The 26,231-nt window shown below is 44.4% G+C and overlaps 1 protein-coding gene and 1 pseudogene across 2 annotated transcripts in view; one reads left to right on the plus strand and one right to left on the minus strand.

Moving 5' to 3' along the window:
* LOC308610802 (NUT family member 2G-like) overlaps window positions 1-16,117 on the plus strand; it is a gene marked incomplete at both ends in the record, with an annotated part of 83,740 nt that extends 67,623 nt beyond the window's left edge. Inside the window, 8 exons of the mRNA XM_081259810.1 lie at window positions 9,808-9,988; window positions 10,508-10,667; window positions 11,452-11,593; window positions 12,078-12,163; window positions 12,508-12,687; window positions 13,684-13,852; window positions 14,013-14,117; window positions 15,938-16,117. Of these exons, the coding sequence (XP_081115936.1) occupies window positions 9,808-9,988; window positions 10,508-10,667; window positions 11,452-11,593; window positions 12,078-12,163; window positions 12,508-12,687; window positions 13,684-13,852; window positions 14,013-14,117; window positions 15,938-16,117 (1,203 nt within the window). The remainder of the gene's footprint in view (window positions 1-9,807; window positions 9,989-10,507; window positions 10,668-11,451; window positions 11,594-12,077; window positions 12,164-12,507; window positions 12,688-13,683; window positions 13,853-14,012; window positions 14,118-15,937) is intronic.
* Window positions 1-26,231, minus strand: part of LOC308610805 (centrosomal protein of 78 kDa-like) — a 262,130-nt pseudogene that overhangs the window by 205,861 nt on the left and 30,038 nt on the right. The gene's annotated exons all lie outside the window — the stretch shown is intronic.

Here is a 26,231-nt window from a genome sequence, read left to right on the forward strand (position 1 = left end):
ACAGAAAAGGACAGGCACTTCTTTGAAGCTCAGCGACACGTCTTAATTTAAAGGCAGGGGAGGGACTTCCCTGGTGTTCCAGTGGTAAAGAATCCGCCTTCTAATACAGGGTACGTGGGTTCAAAGCCTGGGAACACTGGTCCGGGAGCTAAGATCCCACACGCCACGGGGCAATTAAGCCCGCGTGCTGCAATTAGACACGATGCAGCCTAAGAGAGATAAATAATTTTTTACAAATAAAAATAAAAAAAATAAAGGCAGGGGAAGCAGGAAAGTGACCGCCTCATGTGAATTCCTTCTTATTCAAAATACAGGTCGTAGCAGTTTACTTGGGCTGCGTCACAAAATACGACACACTGGCGGGCTTAAGCAACACAAATGCACTGTCCGACATTTACGCAGGCTGCAAGTCTGAGATCAAGGTGTCAGCAGGGTTGGTCCCCTCTGAGGGCTGTATGGGAGGATGTGCTCCAGGCTTCCTGGTGGAGAGGGCGGTTTCCTCACAAGCACATGCACTATGTATGTAGCAGGTAGGTGCCTGGGCTGAACTCCGATCCCAGGGCTGCTCATCCGCAGCAGCACCAGGCCGCTGGAGGGCTTGTCACGGACCCGTTGGCAGGAGGACTGCAGGCTGACACAGACGTCTGCTCAGCTGTGGACCCATGGCCCGGCCACAGCCCTGCCAGAGGCTGCCTGGTTGAAATCCAGGTCACGGTTCACCTCCCTCCTGCTTATTGCATTCAACGATGCCTTGAAGACCCCCTACTGCACCAGCCTGGGTGGCACATCCCACCCAGTCATTTCCACATCAGAAGCATGTCCATTGAGAAGGTTAAAATTAGGCCCTGGCTCAGTGCTGTGGAATTAGAATCTGTGAGGCTGGGTCCAGGCATCTGTGTTGGAATATTTTCTCCACGGGACTCTCATGCCCAAAGGACTGTATTGACAAAGCCCTTCTGCTTCACCCCACTGATATTTCTGCACTAGAGCTACAGCCGTTGTTGTATTAAACTGCATCCGCAGGAGGAAGAGAGAGGAGGAGAGGTGACAGTTCTGCTGATCTCCAAACACGCTGTTACGGAACCACACTTGGGTCCACTCGCCCGCACGCACTAAAGCCCGTCTACGGACACGGGTCACGGTGAAGGAAAGTGCCGCGTTTACGGCAGGGCAACAAGCAAGGGGTCCAGGTATCTAGGGCTCAGAAGGCCCCCACTCCCCCGTGGCTTTCAGGGAAAGGTGTTTACAGATGGGGTGAGGCTGTTGGTGGGAATGTACACTGGTGCTGCCGCTATGCAGAACAGTGTGGAGGTTCCTCAAAACACTAAAGCTAGAGCTACCGTAGGACCCAGCAATCCCACTCCTGGGCATATACCCAGAGAAAACCATAATTCAAGAAGACACATGCACCCCAATATGTATAGCAGTACGATTTACAATAGCCAAGACATGGAAGCAACTTAAATGTCCATCGACAGAGGAATGGATAGGGAAGATGTGGTACATATGTGTGATGGAATACTACTCAGCCATAAAAAAGAATGAGATTATGCCATGTGCAGCAACATGGATGGACCTAGAGATTATCAGACTAAGTGAAGGATGTCAGACAAAGACAAATACCATACGCTACCACTCCTGTGTGGAATCTAAAACAGTGATACGAATGAACTTCTGAACAGAACGGAAACAGACTCACAGACATAGAAAAAAAACTTATGTTTACCAAAGGGAAAAGGTGGGGGAGAGGGATAGATCAGGAGGTTGGGGCTAACATATGCACACAACTATATATAAAACAGGAAATCAACAAGGACCTCCTGTAGAGCACAGGGATCTCTACTCAATATTCTGTAGTAACCTAGGGAGTTCCCTGGTGGCCCAGAGGTTAGGATTCTGGTCTTTCACGGCCATGGCCCGGGTTCAATCCCTGGTCAGGGAACTGAGATCCTACAAGCCACACAGCACCACGAAAAAAAAGCAAAATTCGGTAATAACCTAAATGGGAAAACAATCTGAAAAAGAATAGATATCTGTGTCCATATAACTGAATCACTTTGCTGTACACCGGAAACTAACACAACACTGTAAATCAACTATACTCCCAATATAAAATTTAAAAAATGTTTAAAGTGAATTACAAACGAGTGGGGTGAGGGAGAGGAGGTTGAGGGGTCTGTGGTCAGCTTGTGGACATTCTTCCAATTGGTTGGTGGTGAGGTAATCTGAGGTCAACATCATCAACCGGCTGGTTCCAGCTGGTCTGGGGTCTACGTGCTTGTGGGCAGCATGCAGTTACCTTCCTCCCCCCTGCTGGGGGCTTCAGTCTCTGCAAAACAGCTCCAAGGAGGTGGCTCAGAACAGTATCTACAGCCCTTGAGGAGGAACTAAAGGTCCTTGACTTTGTTTAACGGCTAGTATTATTTGGTCTTTTGGGACTCTTTTCCTTTCTTTTGGCACTTTCTCCCTTCTCTGATTAAATTGTTTGTTTCCAACTCACGGAAGGCTAGGAGGCTAAAATTTTCTAAAGACGAGAAGCAGGCAGAAGACATGGGGAGAATCCATCCCAGGAAGGCCCCACAAGGTCCTGCTCACTTACAACATCACATTCAATCTGGGCTGTTTACGCCATTTTTGGACAACATACCAACACATCTTAAGATGGGTCCCACCCGACTGTTGCACATTTGGACAAGGTGCGGTGGGGTGGGATTATGCAAATCCAGATCTGAAGACTAGATAAAGCAATCAGGGTATTTCACAGTATACAAGAGAAATTTTCATGGGGACAGAATACCAACCTTCTAATATTTGAAAGCCTGTTAGCCAAGAGGGAGAGTGAACTTCTGTTTTGTTATACAAGGACCCAATCAGCTGTGATGGTTGAAAGCATGATGAACGCAAATCTGAATTCATTTGCCTCCTAACAATGCAACGTCTACAGCAGAGGGACACAGGTCCTCAGGCAGCAGTGCTTTTCCCAGCAGTGCAGACCCTGAGGAGAGCCAGGCTGTGGCAGCTCTGGAGGACCTCAGACACTCTTTGTACGGCCTCTGAGACCTAGAACATCTCAGAAAGTCCACGAGTGCAAACCAAAGAGACACTCAGTCCCTGCACCTTGGATGAACTGATTTGACTCTACGTATGCATTGCTTGGGCTAATTAGAAATATGGAAGTGATCAGAAGACAGAATAAACCTCTGGGCACATCCTGAACAACAGAGATACTTCTCATCAAAGTCCAAACAATAATTCAAAAGCAAGGTTCAGAGCCAAAATGTGGAAACAAACCAAGTGTTCACTGACAGATGAATGGATCAAGAAAATGTAGTGTGTATATTCACACAACAGATATTATTCACCCACAAACAGGAACAAAGTTTCTAATTGATACAAAGACCATTTATGTATTTTTCAAAGATTGACATTTCTTTGTATGAACAGTGAAAATTTAACAATTCCACTTTTAAGAGGAAAGGTTAGTGTTTCTTTGTAGAAACAATTAAGTCTCAGCAGTAGAGGCATAAGCACACACGTGCACACAGAGTAAACAGAATAGCGCCCCACTACCTCCCCGCAATCTGATCCCCCGATGAGCCCTGCTGATTCTCCCTCCAAATATAGAGAACCTGTTTACTTCTCTCCATCTTCTCAGACATCGTCTTCCTGGACTACCACGCCAAATTCCTAACCTTATCTGGGTCTCCCGACTTCCACTCTTACTGAATCCCCACCCCATCCATTTACGCAGCAGCCAAAATCAATTGTTCCTCTTTCAGTGCAAACTGGATCAGGACACCTCTCATTCACTGCTTTCCCACTGCACTTGGCAAACATCTGAACTTCTTCAGACCCACGGTTTTATTTCCTTCTCACTCACTGTGTACTGTCCACACTGGCTTTGGGGTCTAGGAAGGAAATTTTGACACAGGCTACCACACAGATGACACGCGAAGACATTAAGCTAAGTGGATAAGTCAGATACAAATGGACAAATGTTACATGATTCCACTTCTGTGAGGTCCCCAGATGGGTCAAATTCATAGAGACAGAAAGTGGAGTGGTGGGTGTCAGGGGCTGGGAGGGGGGTGGGGAGTCAGTGTTTAATGGGGACAGAGTTTCACTTGGACAGGATGAAAACATTCTGGAGATGGATGGTCGGGATGGTTGCACAACAATGAGAATTCTTGTTTTCCTTCCTTAAGATTTTTGTTTTACTTATTTTTGGCTGCGTTGGGTCTTCGTTGCTGGGCGCAGGCTTTCTCTAGTCGCGGCGAGCGGGGGCTACTCTTCGGTGCAGTGTGCAGGCTTCTCATTGAGGTGGCTTCTTTTTGCGGCAGAGCATGGGGCCTAGGCGCGTGGGCTCAGTAGTTGTGGCTCGCGGGCTGAGGAGTTATGGCTTGCAGGCTCAGTAGTTGTGGCGCACGGGCGTTAGGTGCTCCGCGGTATGTGGGATCTTCCCGGACCAGGGCTCGAACCTGTGTCCCCTGCATCGGCAGGCGGATTCTTGACCACTGTGCCACCAGGGAAACCCAAGAAAAAAAGCAAGACTCAGACCCCAAGGGGAGGAGTGGAAGTACGAGTTGGGAGGTTCAGAAGAAGCTTCCAGTGACACTGCACGACCCTGAGTTGGCTATTTTCTTCTCTGCATCTCGGCTACCATATACTTCCTACCCTCATAGAAAAATAACCTGTCTGGAATTGGAAATTTTTCCATTTAGTCTTTTTGTGCATGTGACATTTTTATTCAGAAAAATAATCTGTGTTGAACTGGAGTTTTTTCCATTTAGTATTTTGTACATGTGACATTTTTATTCAGGTAGTGAAATCTCTGGGTCAACAGTGATACCACATTCTCAAGATTTTGATAAGTAGACTAGAACTTCTTAACTGGAATCAAGGGGCAGGCTTTGGACAATCCATGGACTTTGTGACATCCAAAGGTGCCCTTTTGTGTGTGTGTGTGTGTGTGTGTGTGTGTTTGTAGACACCCTTTGAAGGGTGCGTGTGTACCTGTAGTTTTCTATGATTTTAGCTTCTCCAAATGGCTCTTGGACTCAAAGGTGCCTGAGGGGAGCGGACGTGTACTCCCCCAGTACAGAATTCTGAACGCAGTGTCAGTAAACATTCAGCCAAAGAGCTTTGCCAAATTGCGTGTTTTAACGTAACTTTTTAATCCACTGAGTCGATGTACCTGGGATCTTTTTTACATACTTATCTCACTCTTTATTTATTTTTTTTGGGGGGGGGTACGCGGGCCTCTCACGGTTGTGGCCTCTCCCGTTGCGGAGCACAGGCTCCGGACGCGCAGGCTCAGCGGCCATGGCTCATGGGCCCAGCCACTCCGCGGCATGTGGGATCTTCCCGAACCGGGGTACCAACCCGTGTCCCCTGCATCGGCAGGTGGACTCTCAACCACTGCACCACCACGGAAGCCATTATCTCACTCTTATAAGGCTGAAACGTTGCTGCTTCCCCTAAATTTCCTTGTCCCTCTCCCCACTCTCCCACCAGGCCGTGGAAGAGGAATGGGAGGGAGAGGGAGAGTCCAGCAGGGAGAGGACAGTGCACCTGCTGGGAAGCGGTAAAGAGGGGTCCAGGGTGGGAGGGAGGGAGACACAAGAGGGAGGGGATATGGGAACAGGTGTATATGTATAACTGATTCGCTTTGTTATAAAGCAGAAACTAATACGCCATTGTGAATCAATTGTACTCCAATAAACTTGTAAAAAAAATTAGAACTACCATATGACACAGCATTTTCATTCCTGGATATATATCGAAAAAAATAAAACCAAAAAACATTAATTTGAAAAGATATATGCACCCTAATGTTCATGGCAGCATTATTTACAATTGACAACATATGGAAGCAAGCTAAGTGTTTCTTAAGAGATGAATGGGTAAGGAAGATGTGATATATATATATACAATGGAATACTACTTAGCTAAAAAAAATTTTGTTTGAATTGAAATTGTATCAAGTATCTTTTCCGACCACAATGCTATGAGACTAGACATCAATTACAGGAAAAGAGCTGTAAAAAAATACAAACACATGGAGGCTAAAGAATACACTACTCAATAACGAAGTGATCACTGAAGAAATCAAAGAGGAAATTAAAAAATACCTAGAAACAAATGACAATGGAGACACGACGACCCAAAACCTATGGGATGCAGCAAAAGCAGTTCTAAGAGGGAAGTTTATAGCAATACAATCCCACCTTAAGAAACAGGAAACATCTGGAATAAATAACTTAATCTTGCACCTCAAGCAATTAGAGAAAGAAGAACAAAAACATCCCAAAGTTAGCAGAAGGAAAGAAATCATAAAAATCAGATCAGAAATAAATGAAAAAGAAATGAAGGAAATGATAGCAAAGATCAATAAAACTAAAAGCTGGTTCTTTGAGAAGATAAACAAAATTGATAAACCATTAGCCAGACTCATCAAGAAAAAAAAGGGAGAAGACTCAAATCAATAGAATTAGAAATGAAAAAGGAGAAGTAACAACTGACACTGCAGAAATACAAAAGATCAGGAGAGATTACTACAAGCAACTCTATGCCAATAAAATGGACAACCTGGAAGAAATGGACAAATTCTTAGAAATGCACAACCTGCCAAGACTGAATCAGGAAGAAATAGAAAATATGAACAGACCAATCACAAGCACTGAAATTGAAACTGTGATAAAAAATCTTCCAACAAACAAAAGCCCAGGACCAGATGGCTTCACAGGCGAATTCTATCAAGCATTTAGAGAAGAGCTAACACCTATCCTTCTCAAACTCTTCCAAAATATAGCAGAGGGAGGAACACTCCCAAACTCATTCTACGAGGCCACCATCACCTTGATACCAAAACCAGACAAGGACGTCACAAAGAAAGAAAACTACAGGCCAATATCACTGATGAACATAGATGCAAAAATCCTCAACAAAATACTAGCAAACAGAATCCAACAGCACATTAAAAGGATCATACACCATGATCAAGTGGGGTTTATTCCAGGAATGCAAGGATTCTTCAATATACGCAAATCAATCAACGTGATACACCATATTAACAAATTGAAGGAGAAAAACCATATGATCATCTCAATAGATGCAGAGAAAGCTTTCGACAAAATTCAACACCCATTTATGATAAAAACCCTGCATGAAGTAGGCATAGAGGGAACTTTCCTCAACATAATAAAGGCCATATATGACAAACCCACAGCCAGCATCGTCCTCAATGGTGAAAAACTGAAAGCATTTCCACTAAGATCAGGAACAAGACAAGGTTGCCCACTCTCACCACTCTTATTCAACAAAGTTTTGGAAGTTTTAGCCACAGCAATCAGAGAAGAAAAGGAAATAAAAGGAATCCAGATCGGAAAAGAAGAAGTAAAGCTGTCACTGTTTGCAGATGACATGATACTATACATAGAGAATCCTAAAGATGCTACCAGAAAACTACTAGAGCTAATCAATGAATTTGGTAAAGTTGCAGGATACAAAATTAATGCAAAGAAATCTCTGGCATTCCTATATACTAATGATGAAAAATCTGAAAGTGAAATCAAGGAAACACTCCCATTTACCATTGCAACAAAAAGAATAAAATATCTAGGAATAAACCTACCTAAGGAGACAAAAGACCTGTATGCAGAAAATTATAAGACATTGATGAAAGAAATTAAAGATGATACAAATAGATGGAGAGATGTACCATGTTCTTGGATTGGAAGAATCAACATTGTGAAAATGACTCTACTACCCAAAGCAATCTACAGATTCAATGCAATCCCTATCAAACTACCACTGGCATTTTTCACAGAACTAGAACAAAAAATTTCACAATTTGTATGGAAACACAAAAGACCCCGAATAGCCAAAGCAATCTTGAGAATGAAAAATGGAGCTGGAGGAATCAGGCTCCCTGACTTCAGACTATACTACAAAGCTACAGTAATCAAGACAGCATGGTACTGGCACAAAAACAGAAAGATAGATCAATGGAACAGGATAGAAAGCCCAGAGATAAACCCACGCACATATGGTCACCTTATCTTTGATAAAGGAGGCAGGAATGTACAGTGGAGAAAGGACAGTCTCTTCAATAAGTGGTGCTGGGAAAACTGGATAGGGACATGTAAAAGTATGAGATTTGATCACTCCCTAACACCATACACAAAAATAAGCTCAAAATGGATTAAAGACCTAAGGCCAGAAACTATCAAACTCTTAGAGGAAAACATAGGCAGAACACTCTATGACATAAATCACAGCAAGATCCTTTTTGACCCACCTCCTAGAGAAATGGAAATCAAAACAAAAATAAACAAATGGGACCTAATGAAACTTCAAAGCTTTTGCACAGCAAAGGAAACCATAAACAAGACCAAAAGACAACCCTCAGAATGGGAGAAAATATTTGCAAATGAAGCAACTGACAAAGGATTAATCTCCCAAATGTATAAGCAGCTCATGCAGCTCAATAATAAAAAAACAAATAACCCAATCCAAAAATGGGCAGAAGACCTAAATAGACATTTCTCCACAGAAGATATACAGACTGCCAACAAACACATGAAAGGATGCTCAACATCTTTACTCAGTAGAGAAATGCAAATCAAAACTACAATGAGATATCATCTCACACCAGTCAGAATGGCCATCATCAAAAAATCTAGAAACAATAAATGCTGGAGAGGGTGTGGAAAAAAGGGAACACTCTTGCACTGCTGGTGGGAATGTGAATTGGTACAGCCACTATGGAGAACGGTATGGAGGTTCGTTAAAAAACTACAAATAGAACTACCATATGACCCAGCAATCCCACTACTGGGCATATACCCTGAGAAAACCATAATTCAAAAAGAGACATGTACCAAAATGTTCATAGCAGCCCTATTTACAATAGCCCGGAGATGGAAACAACCTAAGTGTCCATCATCGGATGAATGGGTAAAGAAGATGTGGCACATATATACAATGGAATATTACTCAGCCATAAAAAGAAACGAAATTGAGCTATTTGTAATGAGGTGGATGGACCTAGAGCCTGTCATACAGAGCGAAGTAAGTCAGAAAGAGAAAGACAAATACTGTATGCAGACACATATATATGGAATTTAAGAAAAAAAAATGTCATGAAGAACATAGGGGTAAGACAGGAATAAAGACACAGACCTACTAGAGAATGGACTTGAAGATATGGGGAGGCGGAAGGGTAAGCTGTGACAAAGTGAAAGAGCAGCATGGACATATATACACTACCAAATGTAAGGTAGATAGCTAGTGGGAAGCAGCCGCATAGCACAGGGAGATCAGCTCGGTGCTTTGTGACCGCCTGGAGGGGTGGGATAGGGAGGGTGGGAGGGAGACGCAAAAGGGAGGGGATATGGGAACATATGTATATGTATAACTGATTAAATTTGTTATAAAGCAAAAAAATAAATAAAGATGAAGAAAAAAAAATAAAATTTTGCCATTTATGACAAAAAAAAAGAGGGGTCCGGATACCTTGAGGGGGGTTTTGGAGGACGGGCAGAGGTTGGGTCAGTGGCAGGAGATACCATTTACCCCTGATCTCTGGGACAAGTGCACGCATAGGTCTGACAGTTACTTGTGTTTTCCTTCAAACTGGTTTCCTTCAAACTCCGATGATGACATCAGAGGCTTCCGACCTTCCCGATTGGATGGACCAGACTCCTTGGTGCTTGGCAGCAGTAGTAGACAACAGAATCTTGCCAGAGCTTCTCTCCACTGACAGTTGCCCCGCAGCTTGGAGAAGGGACGACCACTTGTGTTTAGCCCAAGTCCAGAAGAAGAGTTGGGACAAAGCAGAGTCTAGGCTTCGAGGAAGGGAAGAGTCTGGGAGACATCATGGACAATCGTCAACCGACTTCCCAGGCTGAGGAGCTGAACTCCCAGTCCAGCTCTTCAGGGTACCCCATGGAGTTGACTGTCTATGAAGAAAGCCCAGGACCATCAGGTGAGGGAACTGGCATGAGAAGGAATTTCAGAGATTTGACCAGTAAGGAGGAAAGGGTACAGAGGTCGGGAAGGAGCACCTGCATAAGGTGCCTATGAAAGAAAGGAGACATTCAGAGAGCCAGGGATTGAGGGAGGAGAGCACAGGAGCTGGGGACACGGAACACCTGGGGAGCAAGAAACAGGGTTAGGAGATGAGATCCAAGGATGAGAGAAGAGCAGAGAGGAAACAAGGGGAGGGTTCTTTTTTTTTATTCCTGGTGGGAGAAATTATCTACCATGAGAAAGAGTTTCGAGAACGGGAAGCTGGACAAATGACAAAAAGAGTCAGGGGAGGGATAGGTAGATATGGACAGAGAAAGATGGAAAGATGACTTGGGGCAAGGTCAGCGGTCTGTGAGACTGGAAAGCACGGGGGTGCTTCGGGGGGGGAGGCGGAGTCGGGGTGGGGTTGGGTGGTCACCAGTGGCTGGATTCCCAAGACGAGAGCGTCATACTGCAGTCTCTTCTCCTTCGTCAGCTCCCTGGGCTGGCTGCAGCCCCCCGCCTCAGCGCCCCGGCTGTAAGAGGAAGAGGTCAGTGGCGTTCAGAGCGGAGGTGGAGGGCAACACGGCCGCTGAGGCCCAGGACACCTGGGTCGTGGAGTCGCTGAGTGGGCTCAAGATGAAGCTCAAGCGACAGCGGGTGTCTTCAGTGCTGCCTGAGCACCACGAGGCCGACACCTGGGTCGTGGAGTCGTTCAGTGGGCTCAAGATGAAGCTCAAGCGACAGCGGGTGTCTTCAGTGCTGCCTGAGCACCACGAGGCCGACACCTGGGTCGTGGAGTCGTTCAGTGGGCTCAAGATGAAGCTCAAGCGACAGCGGGTGTCTTCAGTGCTGCCTGAGCACCACGAGGTCTTCAAGTAGATGCTTGGTAAGGACCCACCGCCCTGCCCAGCAACCTCCAATCCTATACTTGAAAAACAAACAAACCAAAACTTCCCATGACTACACTTTCCCAGTGGAAAAGAATTCCCTGCTACTTGGTGCGCTCTCCGTCCCTGGCGGACTGTCTATGAATAAAGGATATGGGGGGCACATAAAAGATACAGGATGAGGTTAGACTTAGAAATGATACAAGACTAGGTTAGATTTAGAAATGATACAGGATTAGGTTCCCTTGGTTTCAACTGTACCCGAGACTCTAGTTCTTACTGGCCTTTTGAATCTTACTGGCATGTTCGGGGTGGAGGGAGGAGGGGCTGACAAGCCATCTTCACCCCCTGACATGACTGTCAATTGAGACATTGGCTGAGAGTATCTTGATGCCCTCTGCAGGTACGTGAATGCATGATGAAGGGGCATCACTCCCTGTCACTCGGCCCCCCCAGAAGGGGAGTCACCCCCTTTCCTCCCACAGTGAATGGTCTTCCCTCCCCTCTTTCCGTCAGCTTCACCCTGGGCCACATCTTGGCATTTCCCCAGGGGGGCGCGGTTCACCCTCTTGGCTCTGGAATGCTCCCACGACAGCCCTGTTCCCACTGGCAACATCTGCCCTTTTTTCACAGAGGATCCCGTCGTTAAGAAATTCCTCGCCTGGGACAAAAACCTGGAAGTATCTGACAAGGTAAGTCACCCACTGAGATGGATTCCTGCTCCAGCGCCTGTTCTAGGTGGGCGCGCTGGGTGCTTTCTACACCCACGTTTCCACTCCCCTCCTAACCTCATGCCTTGTCAACACTTCCCTCCAGGGGCCTCGAGGTCCCCTCTGGGATCTGAGCCCCAGGAGTGCCCCTTTGGTGGTTGCTGCCTAAGTCCCCTCTCCTCTCAGATCCTGGGGACTCGCCTTGGCTCCGGTTCATCGAACACCGTCCTGTGCCCGCGGCCCTAAGTCCACGCCCTCAATCCCACAGCCTCCCATCCTTGGAGCGCCGCCAACTCTGACCTTCTGTCCTCTCCCCTTCCCCAAATAATCAGGCTCACCCCACACGGGGGTCTCTCCTCCAAGTGGCACCACCCATTCCTCGTCCCCTGCTCCCTTCTCCCTCCCACTCTTTCTCCTCTTCCAGGATGTGACCTCTCTCCTACGTTTTTTCCCCTCTTTCCATCAGTATCTCCTGTCGATGGTGATAGCGTATGTCAGCCGGGCCGGCCTCTTCTCCTGGCAATTCCAGATAATCCATTTCTTCATAGCTCTGTGAGTACCTTGCTCCATCCCCGCCATCAATATTCAACACCCTGGGAGGGCAGAGGGAGAGATGTGGGGCTCTGACCTTTCATCTATTTTTTTAAACCCCTTTGTACTGACTCTAGGTGTGAAAATGACAGGATTACGGTACCGTGGTTTCTTTTTCAAACCATGTTCTGTTTTTTATAGCATTCATTGTCAAAACAAACTACCCTAATGTCAATTAAAACACTGAAAGAAACAAAGCAAAACGCGAAACTTTCCTAAGAGGAGAGGAAGAAAGAACTGACACCACCATCCTGCCCCCGAGTAACAGACTTGAGACGTTTCCGGTTCGAATTCTCCGGTCTCAGGTCTTCCGACATCAGCACCAAGTGTGATTATCTTCCGTTTCTGCATTCCCACGACAAATGCCACAATCGGGGCCCGTATCACATAGCGCGGATTTGGTGTCAAATGCTCCCCACTGATGTTTCTTCCAAGTCTCCCAAGCCAGTTGGCTCTATTTGCCTGAACATCCTTCCAAAACACAGGTCTGACCGCTTCACACAATTTCATTGGCTAATGACATGCCAAATCAAGGCCAGAGTTCTGCGTTGGGATTTAACTCTCTCTGCAATCTCCAGCACACCGTCCTGATACTTTACTCCTGTGTTTCACTGCTCCTTCCAAATACCCTGCCCTCTAAGTTTCTATTGAGCTTTCTATCCAGGTATCTTTGCCATACATTTATCTGAAGAAAACGACCCTATCCTTAAAGTGGGTTCAAACACCAAAACCTTCACGATGCCCGATCTCCCTAACTTCTGAATCCCAGAGGCACTTTAGTTCAAATTGTATTATAATGTGATGCTTTGCATTATAGTCATTTCTTATCTCCCCCTTTCCCCTTCCCCGGTCCCACTAGACTAGACACCACGTGGAAGGCAGGTCTCGTCAAAATGTCAATGCATTCCCAAAACACTCAGCACAATTCTTTTCATTGGGCAAATGTTTGTTATTGTGAGACTTCTAGGTAATCAGTATTGCATTTGGCCATGAGATAAAATGTTCATTCATTCATTCATTCATTCATCTAACAAACCTTATAAAGTACACCCTACATGCTGGGGAATATGAGGTGGTGGGAACAGAGATTCACAAAAGGCTGTTGAATTCATGCATCAATATGAACCAAGCCCTAAATGTGTCATTTGCTAGGAGAGGGATGAATGCAGAAACAGATCAGATCAGCTCCTGCCCTCAGGAACTGTACATGTACCTACAACATAGGAAGAGAGGTGTGTGCACATAAAACAAGTTGAAGGGAACGGGGGGTTTGGATCGTGTCCTCATCATCAAGGTGTGAGAGGCACCCTTCTGAAGGTCCTGCCTGGCAGTGGCTCCTTGATGACTGGGCAGCTCCCGGTGATGCTGGGCAGGGCTGGGTGGGTCGTGTGAGGATGCTCAGCCTGCCTCTTTTCTGGGAAGCTGATCTCAAGTGGAGGCCCTTCCTGTCCTGATGACAGCGACCTGATGTCTTTCCCCAGCTATGTGGCCAGCGACATGGAAGAGAACAACCAGGCCCCCAAGCAGGCCATCGTTTCGTTCCTCTATGGAAAGAACAGCTCCCAGCATGCCTTGTTCCACAAACTGCGTTCCCAGTTCATCCGTTCCATGGGCTGGAAGACATGGGTCGCTCGGGAAGAGTGCGAGCAGGTGGGTGGGCTGTGGCGGTCTCGGGGAGGGGGAGGGACGGAGAGGAGGTGGGGATCATGGGGGACTCGGTTTGGGACTTGGGGACAGACGAGAAAGAACCGGAGGCGGGGCAATGGGAGGCAGCGGCATCCTCATTGCCAGGGGCTGTTTGTCTTTCCAGATCCAGGCTTTTGATCCAGAGCTCTGGGTGTGGGGAAGAGATCGCGCCCTCTTGCCCCAGAGGCCCCAGGACCACGCAGGCCTGAGGTCATCGGCCTGCGCAAAGGTAGGTCTGCGTGCGCAAAGGTGCAGGTGGAATGACGTGTTGTCTACTGAGGAAATCGGAGGAATCCCACTGCTGGACCCACATCACCTCTCACGCTGTGAAGGGGGCCAGCCAGGCACACAGCCACGTGCCGACTCTGCGCCAGCCACGGACTGACAGCCACACACAGACACCAGCACCGCGAGGCCCGTGGGCACCAGACCTCGGGGAAACCAGTTTGTCCCAGACGCATGGGTCTCACTGAAGTTATTTCACCCAAAGCAATTGGGTCCAAATAACAGCTTTGACGAGATGGTGATTCTTTTCCATATACTGTGTTTCCAGTTTCTCTTTTTCATTCATTTTTGGCCTTACATCCCTCAGGGTTATGGGTTCTAGCATTTATCTACAACAAAGTAAATGTCCACAAACAGGATATTAGATAGAACAGCCCACACGTTCAATAAGAAAAGATGAATTATGACTAGCTTTATATTCATCCAAATTTACTTTCAAATTGCCTATGGCCAGATCACTTGTGACTCTTTATTCCCCCTGACTCACCACTTCTGGACCAATGATTCCTCTAGTACAATTCACCTTTTCCCCCTCACGTTTATGGTCAAGGGGGTTTATCACAACGACTGAAGGTTAAGGAATGCCATCTTCAGCATGGCTTATTACAATTGACACATTAGAGTTCTAGATGTGAGCAGAGGATTGAGCAAACATTTGGTTTAAATCTTGCAAGCTAGCTGTCTTAGTCCATTCAACCTGCCCTACTACAGACCGCGTCGCTTAGAAACAACACAGCACGGTCTCTTTTACAAGGGCAATAATCTCATTCATGAGGGCTCTACCCCATGACCTAATAACCTCCCAAAGACCCCACCTCCTAAGACCAGCACCCTAGGGGTTAAGATTTTAAGATTTCAACATAAGAATTTTGGGGGACACAAACATTCAGCACATAACACTAACCAAGTTTAGGGCTGAGTATTATTTAAACATTAGGATCCAGGGACTTCCCTGTTGGCACAGTGGTTAAGAAACCGCCTGCCAATGCAGGGCACACAGGTTTGAGCGCTGGTCTGGGAAGACCCCACATGCCGCGGAGCAACTAAGCCCGTGCGCCACAACTACTGCGCCTGCGCCCTAGAGCCCACGAGCCACAACTACTGAGCCTGCGTTCTAGAGCCTGCAAGTCGCAACTACTCAGCCTGTGTGCCTAGAGCCCGTGCTCCGCAACAAGAGAAGCCGTCAGGAGAAGCAACGGAGAGTAGTCCTCGCTCACCACAACTAGAGAAAGCCCACACACAGCAACAGAGACCCAATGCAGCCAAAAATAAAAGAAAGAAAATAAGTAAATAAATGAAAACTTAATAATAACATAGACATTAGGATGCAGGGTTAGGGTTAGGGATCCGGCCTCAGGTCTCCTGGTCCACGATGTTGACTTGTCAGTGATGTCTGTAGTGTGCTTCCAAGTTCAGAATTTAAGTGGTGCCAAAGGACCAAGGTGAGTTAAGACTAAAGCAGCATTCTCCAAATGCCAGCTCCCTGAGCAGAATCACCTGGAGTCTGGGCTATAAAGCAGATTACTGGGCCTGACCTTGGGTGTATTCAGTAGTTTTTGGAGTCAGGGTCACCAAAGTCCAAGAATCACACTTGAAAACAATGAATGGTTCAGGACTGGGGTTCAGAATGGAGAATTTGAGATAAAACTCCAATCATAAATGAGTCTCAATTCTGGTTAGAATTGACTAAGAATGTGAAAACCTTTATATCTGGACAGTTGCCACTTTGAAATCTGACATCCTTGCTCCTTCTCTTACTTCCAGACCACAGAGCCCAGGAGAGATGAGGATGTTCAACAAGAGGTCAATCCAGACACTGACGACAGCCGTGAAGAAGGAAGGGAGAAGCCTCTTGTGCAGATCATCGAGAAGCCGCCAGCATCTTCTAGAATGAGCGGAGGCCAGTTTTCGTGTTATACTCCTAGGAGCGGGGCGTGCTTCTAGGAGTCTGTGGCAGGACAATAAGAAAACAGGGTTTATTCAGATTCCACCCTTTTGGAAGGCACCACCTCAATTTTCAGATCATTTCATTTCCATCTCCCCTGAGACGAACATTGGAGGTCCCATTTTTTATACACTTGTTTGCCCCAGTCTAGAAGCATTTGAAGGTGGAGTGTAGCGGCTCAGAATAGGAGGGAACAACATTAAAATATATAATTAGAAAAATATATATATATATATATAATTACAGCCACAGGGTCATGACTCATGACTTAAGTTTCACTGGCTTATTTTGAAAATGTCACCTATAAAATTATTGTATTTTTATATTTTATATTTATATATTTATTTTAAATAGTTTTGAAATAGTCTTCATTTTGAAACATCTTATTACTACAAACTTTTGTGATGAGAACTGTAGCTGTTGTATATTTACACATATATACAATTTTACTCACATTTTCAAGAGAGATTGTTGATTTTATCTATTACATAATATTTCCATTCTACTTATAGCATAGTGGGTATTTCCTCCCAATTCTTGTAAGCATAAATTTGTATTTTTTTAGTTCTCATTATTGAATTGTGGGAATTCAGTCCTAATTTTTTAACTTGCCTCAGCATGTTTGTATGTTATTTTAGATTGTTCAAGAGTACCGTGCGATGCAGCTTTTGGGGAACTACAATAAAGATGAAAGTCTTCTCACAGTCAGGATGTGTGTGGTCATTACCAGTCGGCTTCGCCTCTTTGCTGTCCAACGAGGTGTTGCTTAATGGCATTGTGATTATCCAACCACATTTCTTAACTCTGAAAAATAGTCCTCAATTATTTTTCATGTAGAGAAAACTACAGAAGATGAGGCAGGTCTTGCATCATTCAGGACTCCAATACTGAGAGACAACTTTTGGGTAAAAGGAAAGATAGCTTTATTGAGGAAGCCGGCAGTCCAGAAGAGAGGTGGACTCATGTCCCGAAGAACCAACTCTCCCCTCCTGAAGTTTTGCTTGAGGACTATACAGGGAAAAGAGAAAGGGGCTACATGTTGAAGAGAGGGTTACAGGGTGCGTGATCAGCTCACGGTCATTCTTCTGATTGGTCAGTGGTGAGGTAACGGGGACTCAACATCATCAGCCTTCTGGTTCCAACTGGTCTGGGGTCTACGTGCTTGTGGGCAACATGCAGTTAACTTCTTCCACCTGCTGGGGGTTTCAGTCTCTGCCAAACAGCTCCAAGGACGTGGCTCAGAATATTACCCAATAGCCCTTGAGGAGGAACTAAAGGTCCTTGACTTTGTTTAACAGCCAAGAGATGATTATTTTGTCTTGGCTGTTTCTTCGGCCTCGCCACGCAGCTTGCAGGATCTTAGTTCCCTGATCAGGGATCGAAAACAGGCCTCTAGCAGTGGAAGCGCAGAATCCTAACCGCTGAAGTGCCAGGGAGTTCCTGACAGTAGACTTAAAAAAAAAAAAAAAAACGGACCAAAAGGAACACAGTTTTAAGGAAGCTTAACTTTCTCAGAAATGCAGAAATTTTGTTGTGCATTTATTTTCTTTCTTTTTTTCCCCCAATACATTTATTTATATATTTATTTATTTTTGTCTGCGTTGGGTCTTCGTTGTTGCACGTGGGCTTTCTCTAGTTGCAGTGGAGCGGGGGCGACTCTTCATTGCGGTGTGTCGGCGTCTCCATGCGGTGGCTTCTCTTCTTCCGGAGCATGGGATCTAGGCACATCGATTCCAGTAGTTGTGGCTCACGGGCTCTAGAGGTTTTTTATGTTTTGCAAGTATTCATCAAATGTTTATTGCTTGAATGAATGACAAATAATTTCTTCCAACAATCTTCAAACTGCTTAACACTATGACAATATTTAGCGTTTCAAATTTCACATGACCTTAGTCTTTCCGTGCTCTAGTTTCTAAAAGCACGTGGGATCTTCCCGGACCAGGGCTTGAACCAGTGTGCCCTGCACTGGCGGGCGGATTCTTCACCAAGGAGCCACCAGGGAAGTCCCTGTGCATTTATTTTCAAAAAAATAATAAGGCCGGATGAATTCAGAACTAGGTGCAGAAACCTCTTCCAGTGAGATACAGAATCTCTGTTGTTTAGGCAGATTTAGAGAACAACTTTTCCAACCACTTATTAAAGAGACCAATACTCCATGAAAAAAATTTATCATTTGTACAGAGAGAAAACCAAACTCCAGCTTTGCATCAATATAATATTTGCTACTAAGAGAACCATAAGCTCTTTTTTGAAAATCTCTGGAATAAACATCAAAACTGAGCTGCCTTCGGCTCAGACAAATAAAATTCCCTTTCTACCCGTCTCCTACAACTTTCTATACTCATTCAGGTTGTGTCCTTCACTATCCTCTTTCTGGTGCTGGAACAATCAGTCATTTTACTTTAGGACCAAACTATTTTTGTTCCTGTTAATAAACAAAACTACATCGCATTATCTTGCATACAAAGTTGTACCTCTCGGTTGCTGGAACCAAGGAGGACCATGCAGGGCCCTTCCATGTCCCCTGCCTCTTGTTTGTAAAATAGCTGCAGTCTCCCAGGCCTCCCCTGAGTCACCAAAGAACAGGTTCAAGCAGTTACTGATTAGGACAACAGCAGTCACAGAATCTTTAGTTCCTCCCGAAGGACGTAAGTAACAGTGTCAGACACACACTCCTAACTTGTTTTGCAGATACTAAAACCACTACAAGAGGAGAAAGCTAACTGTATGATGACCAGACTGGAGCTATGACACAAGCTGCTCCATCCTGAGCAGACCTGAACCAATGGCTTACACAATTCCAGGAACTGGCCTCAAGGAAATGGGAACAAACCAACACTGGAATTGAAGATTAACTGTGCCTGAAACAATCAACATGACACTGACCACACCGCTGCATGACCAATTTCAAGAGGATGGTCAGAGCTGACTGTGCTACTCTGCATGGAGCCCCCACCGGCACAGCCCAGAGACTTCCCGTCTTTTCCCTATCAACCCCTTTTCCCTCTCATTGGCAACTGGGAGATGGTATTGGGGACACTAGTCCACCATCTTCCCAGGTTGCCAGCTTCCTGAATAAAGCATCTTTCTTCTTCCACCAACCCTTGTCTCTGGAACACTGACTTCTGAGCGATGAGCAGCTGAACCTGAGTTCTGTTCCAGCCGATAACATCACTATGGGTCAAGTCTCATTCATAGTATATTAATACTAACTTTGAACCAAAGTTACTTCCATTTCACAAAGAAAACTAGGAGTGAATGATTGACAACTGCCCATCACACATCAGCATTTCAGGCTAGCAGAGCTCATGAACACACATAACACAACTTTACACAGCCACAAACATCCCTTACACAACTTATTCAAGTGGCAGAGACAAACACATTCATTAACACACCCACAGACAGAGCCTCTAGGTAACAAGTAAACATATGCAGCAAGAGCATATAACTTGAGATTATGCTTAGTAATCAATGCCTCAGGTTTCTGTCTTGCTTACAAATGACCTCGGTATCCAATGATTATCCAGTAAGTAACACAACTTAGTACCAGTTCAAGGGTTTACGTAAACTGAAGATCTGGGAATTTATCGACAAGCTAACACAGTAGAAAACATAGTTACTGTTGACAGAAAGTTTGTCAGAATAAAAACTAAATGTGGTTAAACACAAACTTACATTTTTCATAACCTTAAACATTAAGTAGAAGTAATATGAGCTTAGTTGATGGGCACACCTATATAAATTTAGGAAGAACACACCCAAGTAGAATTGTTTTAAATGTATGCCTAATACTGATAAATAAGATACGAATAACTTTTTATTAAACCAAAAATATTAAACTAGCTTCATGTGTCAAAGATTTACCTAAATTATGTAAACTTGAAGTCTTTAAATTTCTGAGTTGATTTTTTTTTTTGGCTGCACCGAGGGGCTTGCTGGATCTTAGGTTCCTGACCAGGGACTGAACCTGGACCCTGGCAGTGAAAGCACCGAGTCCTAACCACTGGACCGCTGGGGAATTCCCTGACTTGATTTCAATAAGAATATTTTTCTAGCACATTTAAAGTATTAGAAGTTCTAATTCCTTTCTCTCTGAGAATTTTAGGGATATATAATTTTTATAAGCACATTTGTATCTTTGTAAGCCAATCAGGACAGAAACCCTTTAATTTAACAGACTCTACAATCTACTTTAATAGATCCAGAAGTAGGAAAACATTACATATTCGCACTGTCAGAGGTAAAGACCTTTTTGAATTATAGACACACAGACATACAGAGAAATGGAACTTTTACCTGCAGCTTTAAGTCTTAGACTTGGGTCAGGAATAAACACTCACCAGTCTAGATACTAAAGAGCCATTCTCATCCCATTGGGCAAGAGATTCTTAATTGATTTGAGCTTGTCAAAGTAGACAAATAGACAAACAGAAAAGACTAAGAAAAGACTAACAAACTAGATACTCTGTTACCTCTCACCTAACTGAGATCAGTTCTGTAGAAACTTAATCCCTTTAGAGACCATCAAGTCTTCAAACGACAGAGCCAAACTCAGAACCACTGCTGCCACCAATGGGGAACCACTTAGCTGGAATCTGAGAACAAAGGAGAAACACAAAAGTAATAGAAGGGGAAACTAAAGAAACAGAAAGTGAGCCAAGTTCAAAGGCTGCTTGGGTTCACCCCTGGGAGAGGAGACAAGATGTACCTGGGCTTCACTGGCTCATGAAATACACCACTTGTTGCTGGGCTTTTACGGCTTTATTTACGTAGAACTGATATACAAAATCTAGCCCATGTTTAATGTATATAACTTGATGAGTTTGGACATATGCACACACCTGTGATACCATCACCACCATCACGATAATATACTCATCACTTCCAAAAGATTCCTTCTATCCCTCTGTGTGTGTGTATGTGTGTTAGAAAGACGTAACACAGCACCAGGTACATGAAAAGGTGCTCAACGTCACTAATCATCTGGGAAATGCAAATCAAAATCATCATGAGATACTACCTCACATCTCTTAGAATGCCTACAATTTTTTATTTTTTTTTAAAGATAAGAGTTGTCAAGGTGGTAGAGAAATCGTAACCCTTGCATATTGTATGCAGGAATGTAACATTGTGCAGGCACTGTGGAAAACAGTATGTAGTTTTCTCAAAATCTTTTAAATAAAATTTCCATATGATCCAGCAATCCCACTTCTGGGTGTACAGGCCCAGCTCAGAGACACTGCAGCTTCAGTTCCAGAACACTGCAATGAAGCCAATACCGCCATAAAGCGAGTCACATGAAATTTCTGGTGTACCCGTGCATGAAAAGCTTCTGTTTACACTATACTGTAGTCTGTTAAGTGTGTGACAGCCTTGTGTCTAAACAAACAATGTACATACCTTTATTGAAATATACTTTGGGGAAGAGAAATATAGATCAATGGAACAGGATAGAAAGCCCAGAGATAAGCCCACGCACATATGGTCACCTTAGCTTTGATGAAGGAGGCAAGAATATACAATGGAGAAAAGACAGCCTCTTCAATAAGTGGTGCTGGGAAAACTGGACAGCTACCTGTAAAAGAATGAAATGAGAACACTACTAACACCATAACACAAAAATAAACTCAAAATGGATTGAAGACCTAAAGGTAAGGCCAGACACTGTCTAACTCATAGAGGAAAACACAGGCAGAACACTCTATGACATAAATCACAGCAAGATCCTTTTTGACCCACCTCCTAGAGAAATGGAAATAAAAACAAAAATAAACAAATGGGACCTATTCAAACTTAAAAGGTTTTCCACAGGAAAGGAAACCATAAATAAGACAAAAAAACAACTCTCAGAGTGGGAGAAAATAGTTGTAAATGAAGCAACTGACAAAGGATTAATCTCCAAAATATACAAGCGGCTCACGCAGCTCAATATCAAAAAAACAAACAACTCAATCCAAAAGTGGACACAAGACCTAAATGGACATTTCTCCAAAGAAGATATAAGATTGCCAACAAACACATGAAAGGATGCTCAATGACACTAACCATTAGAGAAAGGCAAATCACAACTACGGTGAGGTATCAGCTCACACCACTCAGCATGGCCATCACCAAAAAATCTACAAACAATAAATGCTGGAGAGGGTGTGGAGAAAAGGGAACCCTCCCCCTGCACTGTTGGTGGGAATGTACATTGATACAGCCACTACGGAGAACAGTATGGAGGTTCCTTAAAAAACTGAAAATAGGGCTTCCCTGGTGGTGCAGTGTTTAACAATCCTCCTCCCAATGCATGGGACATGGGTTCGAGCCCTGGTCCGGGAAGATCCCACATGCCGCAGGGCAACTAAGCCCGTGTGCCACAACTACTGAGTCTGCACTCTAGAGCCCGCGAGACACACCCACTGAGCCCGCATGCCACAACTACTGAAGCCCACATGCCTAGAGCCCGCGCTCCACAACAAGAGAAGCCACCGCAATGAGAAGCCCGCGCACCACAACACTGAAGCACCTGCTCGCTGCAATTAGAGAAAGCCCGCGTACAGCAACAAAGACCCAACACAGCCAAAAATAATGAATAGATAAAAATACATAAATTTATACAAAAAAAACCCAACTAACAATAGAACTACCATATGATCCAGCAATGCCACTCCTGGGCATATACGCTGAGAAGTCCATAATTCAAAAAGAGACACGTACCACAATGTTCACTGCAGCACTATTTACAATAGCCAGGACATGGAAGCAACTTAAGCGTCCACTGACAGATGAATGGATAAGGAAGATGGGGCACATATATACCATGGAATTTGACTGAGCCATAAAAACAAACGAAATTGAACTATTTGTAGTGAGGTGGATGGACCTAGAGTCTGTGAAACAGAGTGAAGTAACTCAGAAAGAGATAAACAAATACCGTATGCTAACACATATTTATGGAATCCAAAGGAAAAAAAGTGGTTCTGATGAACCTAGTGGCAGGACAGGAATAAAGACGCAGACATAGAGAATTCACTTGAGGACACGGGGAGGGGGAAGGGTAAGCTGGGACGAAGCGAGACAGTGGCATGGACACGTGTACACTACCAAATGTAAAACCGATAGCTAGTGGGAAGCAGCCGCATAGCACAGGGAGATCAGCTCAGTGCTTTGTGTCCACCTAGAGGGGTGGGAAAGGGAGGGTGGGAGGGAGACGCAAGATGGAGGGGATATGGGGATACAGGTATACATACAACTGATTCACTTTGTTATACAGCAGAAAGTAACACAACGCTGTAAAGCAATTATACTCCAATAAAGATGTTAAAAAAATACTTTAGGGACTTCCCTGGTGGTCCAGTGGTTAAGAATCCGCCTTCCTACAGGGGGCGCAGGTTTGATCCCTGGTCGGGGAACTGAGATCCCACGTGATGTGGTGTGCAGCACAGCCGAAACAAAAAGAAAATTAAAAATACTTTACTGCTAAAAAATGCTAACCATCATCTGAGCCTTCGGCGAGCAGTAACCTTTTTGCTGATGGAGGGTTTGAAATAGTGTGAGAATTACTAAAATATGACCCAAAGACAAGAAGTGAGCAACTACTGTTGGAAATACAGTGCCAACAGACTTGCTCAACAAAGAGTTGCCGCAAACCTTCAATTTGTGAAAAACACAAGATCCGGGAAGCACAATAACTGTAATAGAATATAATGTAATACAATATAATACAATATAATATAGCCTGTATATTCAAAGAAAAGGAAATCAATATCTAGAAGAGATACATGCACCTCTATAGTCATTACAGCATTATTCACCAGAGCCAAGGTAGGAAAAAAATGCAAATTTTCATCCACAGAGAAATGGATAAAGAAAATGGGGTATATACATAGGATATTATTCAGACTTTCCTATTAGAAGGAAATCCTACCAGTTGTGACAACGGGGATATAAACAGAACACATTATGATAGGTGAAATAAGTCAGTCACAGAAGGACAAAACTGTGTGTTTCCACTTACATGAGGTGAGGTATCTAAAAGAGTCACCCATAAATTGTCAGGGGTTGGGGAGGAGAGAATGGGGAGTTGTTCAACGGGTATAAAGTTACAGTTACACAGGATGAATACGTTCTAGAGAACTGCTGTATGACTAAGCATCTCTAGTTAACAAGGCACACTATTGTTTTCGTTTGAATTTAAAAAGTTTAATTCAAGTGTAACTGACCTACAATACTACGTTAGTTCCAGGTGCATAATATCAATATTTCTGTACATTAAAAAATGATCACCAAGATTAACTCTAGTTATGGTCTAGTTACCATCCGTCACCGTACAAAGTTATAATGCTATTGACTGTATTGCCCATGCTGTATAGTTCATTCCCATGACTCATTTATTTTCTAACTGCTTATCTGTTCCTCTTAATCTCCCTCACCTATTTCACTCATCCACCTACCCTCTTCTGGCAACCACCTGTTTGTTCTCTGTATCTATGAGTCTGTTTCTGTTTAGTGACATTAGTTCATTTGTTTTGTTTTTTAGAGTACACATACAAATGAGATCATATGGTATTTGTCTTTCTCTGTCTGACATATTGCACTTAGCATAATACACTCTAGCTCCATCCACGTTGCCACAAAATGGCAAGATTTCATTTTTTTTAATTTTTAAAAATTTATTTATTTTACTTTTGGCTGCATTGGGTTTTTGTTGCTGAATGCAGCCTCTTTTCTAGTTACGGTGAGCAGGGATTTCTCTTCCTTGCGGTGCATGGGCTTCTAATTGCGGTGGCTTAGCTTGTTGCAGAGCATGGGCTCTAGGTGAGCGGGCTTCAGTAGCTGTGGTACGTGGGTTCAGTAGTTGTGGCTCACAGACTCTAGAGCATGGCTCAATAGTTGTGGCACACGGGCTTAGCTGCTCCGTGGCATGTGGGATCTTCCCGGACCAGGGCTTGAACCCATTTCCCCTGCACTGGCAGGCGGATTCTTAACCACTGCATCCACAGGGAAGCCCCTCATTCTTCTTCTTCTTTTCTTTTTTTCTGGCTAATAGTCCATTATGTGTGTGTGTGTACAGTTATATATATATACATATACATATATATATGTGTATATATATATATATATATGTAGACATATAAATATATATGTATATATGACACATCTTCTTTATCCATTCATCTATGGATAGACACTTAGGTTGCTGCTATACACTGGCTATTATAAATAATGCTCAATGAACATAGGGGTGCATGTGTCTTTTTGAACTAGCGTTTTTGTTTTCTTCCGAAAAAATACACAGAAGTGGAATTTCTGGATCTTATAATAGTTCTACTTTAAAAGTTTTGAGGAATGAGGTGCACTACTTTTGAAACGAAGTTTACCTGGTGATGTTAGGTGAATCCATCCAAGATCTCTGTGAAGACCTCCAAAACTGTTAAAACATAAGGGTAGGGACTTCCCTGGTGGTCCAGGGTTAAAGAATCTGCCTTACAATGCAGGGTACCTGGGTTCAATCCCTGGTCAGGACACTGAGACCCCACGTGCCACAGTGTAACTAAGGAATGGTGTGGAGGAGGTTAAGGAAAAGACCATGCCAAGCTCAGAGGCCGTTTCAGATGGCAACAAACTCCTGACATTGACTGCAAATCAAAGTTCTTCATGTGGAACAATCGAAGAGGCAGGATGGGTCCTGTTAGCAAGGTCCCCTGAGATGCCAGGTCACCTGACCCCCAGCTCCAGATGCAGAGATGTCTGGGACCCAGGCTTTGCTGGCCTGGTTAGGCTGAGGGTGCCCAGCTGCTGATAGGACACACGAGGTGGGGGGATGAGGGGGGCCGGGGGAAAGAGTTGGTTGCCGCCCAAGGCAGACAAGCGTCTGTGCAGAACTGCCTCGGCTCAGCCTCGAGAAGCCTGGCTCAGAAATCGACAGCAAGTCTTCCAGAAGCTCTGCGCATATTCCATTCAGGTGTCGCTGGTCACATCTGTGGCTGCCCGGATGAAGACTGGGGGCCCACTCGTTCACACACTGAAAGTTACTACCAAATGCAAGAGAGTGAGGGATCAGACCATGAACTACTCTAATTTTAATGCCTAAGTAGAATCACGCGCACCTTATTCTACTTTCCG

Source organism: Mesoplodon bidens (assembly GCF_964165515.1).
Source record: "Mesoplodon bidens genome assembly, contig: HAP1_SCAFFOLD_126, whole genome shotgun sequence".
NCBI classification, from domain to species: Eukaryota; Metazoa; Chordata; class Mammalia; order Artiodactyla; family Ziphiidae; genus Mesoplodon; species Mesoplodon bidens.